The sequence below is a fragment of the Empidonax traillii genome, unplaced genomic scaffold (assembly GCF_003031625.1).
Source record: "Empidonax traillii isolate 1590-97213 ecotype Southwest subspecies unplaced genomic scaffold, ASM303162v1 scaffold685:size505991, whole genome shotgun sequence".
NCBI classification, from domain to species: Eukaryota; Metazoa; Chordata; class Aves; order Passeriformes; family Tyrannidae; genus Empidonax; species Empidonax traillii.
Genome location: NW_020955878.1, coordinates 330,774 through 336,368, shown reverse-complemented (window position 1 = coordinate 336,368; position 5,595 = coordinate 330,774). Strand labels below are relative to the sequence as shown.

The 5,595-nt window shown below is 40.7% G+C and overlaps 1 protein-coding gene across 1 annotated transcript in view; it reads left to right on the top strand.

Annotated features, from left to right (window-relative positions):
- The first annotated feature begins 5,071 nt into the window (after positions 1-5,071).
- LOC114065640 (myosin-7-like) overlaps positions 5,072-5,595 on the top strand; it is a 21,362-nt gene continuing 20,838 nt past the window's right edge. Inside the window, exons 1-2 of the mRNA XM_027899698.1 lie at positions 5,072-5,290; positions 5,383-5,589. Of these exons, the coding sequence (XP_027755499.1) occupies positions 5,087-5,290; positions 5,383-5,589 (411 nt within the window). The 5' untranslated portion in view covers positions 5,072-5,086. The remainder of the gene's footprint in view (positions 5,291-5,382; positions 5,590-5,595) is intronic.

The following is a 5,595-nucleotide window of genomic DNA, read 5'->3' as shown; positions in this document are numbered from 1 at the left end:
AGTCTTACTCCTTAGTGGGAATTCACTCCAAATGTGAAGCCGATGTCTCTTAATCTTCTCCCCACCCCCAGGATTACAGTGCCATCACAGAGACACGGTCAGCTGAGAGAAGAGGAGGAAGGAATTTCCTCACTTTCTTATCCAGACCTCTGAGCAGCAAATGCTGAGAGAGGAGCACAACTGGTACTGTTAACTGGGGAGGCAGAACACTGGGGGACCAGGTGAAGCTGCTGAGATGTGATTCACTTCAGACTGCTTTGTTTGTGATAGGAACTGTAATTTGGAAGGTGAAGACCAATACATGAAAAAAACCCAAAAGGAAGCAAAATAAAAACAAGAAAAACCCAAACAAACAAATGAACCCAACAAATCAAGATCTGTTGCATGGGGATGAAATTGTTTCTCAATAAAGCAAAGGGTTTCGCTGCTCTCTTCACCACTCTGGTCTTGTGAATATAGTAGATGTGTAACCCCCTCCTTAATCTGGTTGGGCAACAACCAAGGATCAGCATAGTACATTGGCTTTTTACACAAACTAGAATGGGGTTCCCTCCATCTGGAAAAAGTAGTGCTGAATGACTATCTTATGTTGAGACAGCACCTATCCCTCCTGATTCCAGTGGGATATATGTCTTAAGTTCAATAGAATGGTTCCACAGTCCTGTTCATATGATATTTGAATCTTTTCAGCTCCAAAAGTCAGAATTGCATTTCTGCGTCTTTCCTCTTGCACCTAGTTCAGTGACTTCAGTCTTTTAATCTTTTATCTTTAATTTGAGGAAACTTTTTCTGCTCTTTTATTGTTCCTTGTGTCCATGGTGACTTGCTGTTATTCCACTGGAATCAAACCCCTATTTACTTTCTCTTCCTTATTCACATATCCTTATCACTACTTTCAGACTCATTTTCCTCCCCTCCCTTGCTTTGACTTTGATCCATTTTACTATTTGATCATTCTTATCCACTGATTCTCATTCCTGTGACTTCTGCTTCTTTTCAGATGCTTCCTCCCGCATTGTGGTTTTCTTCCTCCAGTAATGACCCTGCCCTTCTCAAATCTTTGTTTGCGAAGCCTAGCCATGAATGACCCTGCCTCTGAGTAGGACCCCTTATGCTTTTCCCCACTGAGAATTCTTAGCATTTGCAGCAAACAGGAGCCTGTGCCTTTATGTCTCCATCCCTACATGTTTCCTACTAGAACACACTGTCTCTTACTCTTCACTTTCTTTGCTTGAGTCATCTGATGGATTACAGAACCGATGTAGCCCCTTTCATCTCTTTTAGCACACCCTCCCACTTCCCCCCCCTCTCAGGCTCTCTTGTCAAATTATTTATAGGACATTGATTCACAGACCTGTTATGTCTAATTATATCCATTCACTTCTAATATGAATGGCAATTTTGCTAGGAGTTAAGATTGCCAAAAATGTTTTGACCTAAGAAAGAAGAGGTGGTGGCTACATATGCAGATCAGATCCTATAAAAGTAGTCTGGGATTGGTGTGTCATGTTCTTCCTCAGAAATCTCTAAGGTAAGAGTTTGAGGGGCTTGGGACTGGGGAAGTGGGGGATGAAGGAAAACTGGCCCTGCATTCCACAAGCACTAGTGCATTCCTATAGACGCTCACGTTTATTCAATGGGGGTCTGCCAGTGTCAGCTGGGATTTTCAGTCTGCTTTCAAGGCATCCATATGTTTTTAGTCTATAAATGTCTGGGGTGCAGCAGAAAGGAGGAAGTTACTAATTCTCTTTTTGAATACTGACCAGCTTCCAATCTACAACCCATTCAGCTTGTCTCACAAAAGGTAAGTTCTTGATTTATTCACTCTATAGGGGCAGGCAGAGTTGCTCTAAGGCAAGGATTGTGTGCGGGTGTAATCCCTGTATTCACTATATTTATATCCACTGTATAAATATAGTACGAGAACTGGGCTGGATTGGTGATATCTTTGTCACAAGATTCTTAAAGACAGTAATCTTAAAAGTACTGATCACTGCTGCACTGCCTACATTCTCCCCACCAATCTCCAATAGAGACCAGTTTCCTGGAGAAACTGCCCTAAGAAGAAAAACCCCATCAGAAAGTAGTTTCCAATTACTTGGTGGGGTTTTTTTGTATTTACCTCTAACATCAAGGGTAAGGTACTGGCTGTGAAGCAACAGGAAAAGACATACATATTTAAATAAAGTTAATATTTTCTTTTTTCGCATGGAAGCTTGAGAACAGGGTTAGAATTTTGCATATCAAAACACTAAAGTGATTAAAGCAAGCATTTCAGCCTGGGCTTCCTTATAGGCTTGTTTCTGCCTATGAATAAATTGCATAATTGTGACATAATTATATAAGCAAATATTTGTAATCACAGAGAACTGTGGAAATGATGATACCTACTGGGTTAACTGAAAAAAGAGAGATGGGATAGCAACTAAATTCAGAGTTTTAAATATTTGAACCCCCAAAATAAACTGCTCACATTTATTTTTTATGTTAATTTATATTAATTTTGTCAAGTATTGTCACTAGAATGTATCCCTCAAAATTATAAAATGCCAACAAGCAATCGTGTTAGGAATATAATCAGTATGCTTTGAATAAGTGGAGGAGAGTTACCATAGCACTGATTTCAGGAAAACTCACAACAGTCAAAAGAAAATAGTTTAATTCTTTTAAAAGTCAATATACTCACAAGTTGCATACATATATTATATGCTAACATAATGTGTACTGACCTACTATATATTATACTTTTAATAATACCATAAGGATATATTGTGATAAAAGCTTTCAGTGTCTATAAAAAAACACAATATACAATATATATGCAATGTACATAATATAAACGAAAATACTACAATATATAACATAATATATGCTGGCATAGTATATGCTAATATCTGTAATATGTTAATGTTATTCATCTTAGGAATAGTTATATGATTCCTGTTAGGAAACGGAAGGTATTATAGGCAATGTTAAAATTGCTGTTGAAAAACTGGGACCATTTTTCAACTGTATGTAATTATTTTGTGAAATTATCTCATTTGGGTCATAACGCATTAATTAAGTGGAAAAACATGTAGTTAGAAACAAAACCATGTCAGGAAATTGTACCCATTCATTTGAATTGATAGCACCTATTTGTGTCATGAAGTCTCTGCTGGCAGAGAAGGCAAAGTAATTTCTTTTTACATGTCAACAGGGAAAAATTGAGTAGAATGAATTTTATAGTGTACAAAAATACTGTGATCATTGTTAAGCTATTATTTCTGTTAGGCTAGCCATACTGCATACTAGGGTTCAGAAAAAAGTTTAAAAAATATTCTAAGTCCATAATATCCTTTCTGCAGTCAAAGTGAAAATGTTTCTCAAGGAAAAGTTAACCAATCACTTGATTTTCACCTAGATATCTGCAATAGATGAAAGTATTGATAAAAAAGTTAACTTCTTGATTTATTCAGAAAAGCTATTCAAAATCCAAATTGTAGGTGATGAACATACATAACATTAGGCTAAAAATACCCTGGATCATTTGGACCAGAATCATAGAGTGTTTTGGGTTGAAGGGACCTTAAAGATCATCTAGTTCCAACCCTCTGCTGTGGGCAGGAACACCTTCCACTAGACCAGGTTACTCAGGGTCCCATCCAGCTTGGCCTTGAACACTTCCAAAGGTGGGGCAGGCACAGCTTTTTTGGGCAGGCTGTGCCAGGGCCTCACCACCCTTGTTGTAAAGAGTATTCTTCCTTATATCTAATCTGAATGCATCCTATTTCAGTTGGAAGCCATTCTCCCTTGTCCTGTCAATCCAGGCCCTTGGCCAAAGTCCTTCTCCACCTCTCCACCTCTCCTGGAGCCCCTTTAGGCACTGCAAGGGGCTCTCAGGTCTCCTTGGAGCCTTCTCATCTCCAGCTGAATGCTCCCAGCTCTCCCAGCCTGGCTTCAGAACAGAGGGGCTCCAGCCCTTGGAGCATCTCCCTCACTTCCTCTGGACTCACTCCAGTAGGTCCATGTCCTTCTGAAGTTGTTGTGGACCCCAGAGCTGGAGGTAGCATTGCAGGTGTGGTGGGGTAGAGGGGCAGAGTCCCCCACTCCCCTGCTGCCCACGCTGTGGGATCAGCCCAGCGCATGGTTGGTTTCTGGGTCCCACCACACACAGCTGGGACATGTCCAGCCTCTCACCCATGAGCACCCCCAAGTCCTTCTCCCCAGGGCTGCTTCCATCTCGTCGTCTCCGAGCCTGGATTGGTACCAGGGGTTGCCCTGGCCCAGGTTCAGGACCTTGTACTTGGCCTTGTTGAACTTCATGATGTCTGTACAGGCCCACCTGTCCAGCATGTCAAACTCCCTCTGGATGGCCTCTCTTCCTTCCAGCACACTGACTGCTATAAATCCAGATTCCAGCTTCACAGTTGCATGAGAGTCAAGACGATTATTGGGCAATAACAAACAGATAATGATTTGCTGGATTTTTTTAAAGTAGTGAATGAACTCAAGCTTTTTTATTACAAAATAGAATAATCAGTATTGTTTGCTAGATGTGTGAAATAACTGAAATATTTTACAGGTTAGGCTATTTTATCCAAAAGGAATATCTTTAATAAGAAGTGCTAATAATACTCCCTCTGTACATATTCGGTGTACTGTGCCTCTTACAGTGTTTTATTGTAAACAAATCACATTATCTGAAAGATGCTAAACAAAAATTATATGAGAAGGCTTTCACAATTCCAAAATTGGGAGTATCTACTGAGTGCAGGGTTTAGAACCTTGGGAATAATCTGTTTATCCTGTTAATACAACAAATGAAAAAAAAATCACAAACCAAAATCAAATACAAAACATATAAAGCATTCCTCTGTAAATGCAATTGTCCAGTAGGCTTAAAGATCTGACTACACAAAAAAAATAAATAAAATTTCCTAACAGAATCATGAAGCACCAGAAAAAAAAAAAGAATGGCAATTCAGTCAATACCTAAAGCAGAGGAATCCACTGTGCTCTAGGAGTGTTTCTTCCATGAGGCACTATTGTAATGTGTTCTCTACCCTCACAGATAGTGTTGCATTGGCCGTAATAAACAGCAGCCATGTCGACAGACGCCGAGATGGCCATTTTTGGGGAGGCAGCTCCTTACCTCCGAAAATCGGAGAAGGAGAGAATCGAGGCCCAGAACAAGCCTTTTGATGCCAAGTCATCTGTCTTTGTGGTACATGCAAAGGAATCCTATGTGAAAAGCACAATCCAGAGCAGGGAAACAGGGAAGATCACAGTCAAGACTGAAGGGGGAGAGGTGAGTAAAATGCAAGATTTACAAACAGCATTTCCTTCCCATTGTGGATTCTTAACTGACATCCATTCATGTCCCTTCTTGCCCTCTGACAGACCCTGACTGTGAAGGAAGATCAAATCTTCTCCATGAACCCTCCCAAGTACGACAAAATCGAGGACATGGCCATGATGACCCACCTCCACGAACCCGCTGTGCTGTACAACCTCAAAGAGCGTTACGCAGCCTGGATGATCTACGTAAGTGGCAGCAGCAGCTTCCTTTGGGCAGCTGCAGGAACTGCTCTGCCAGGCCCAGGGGAAGCCAAC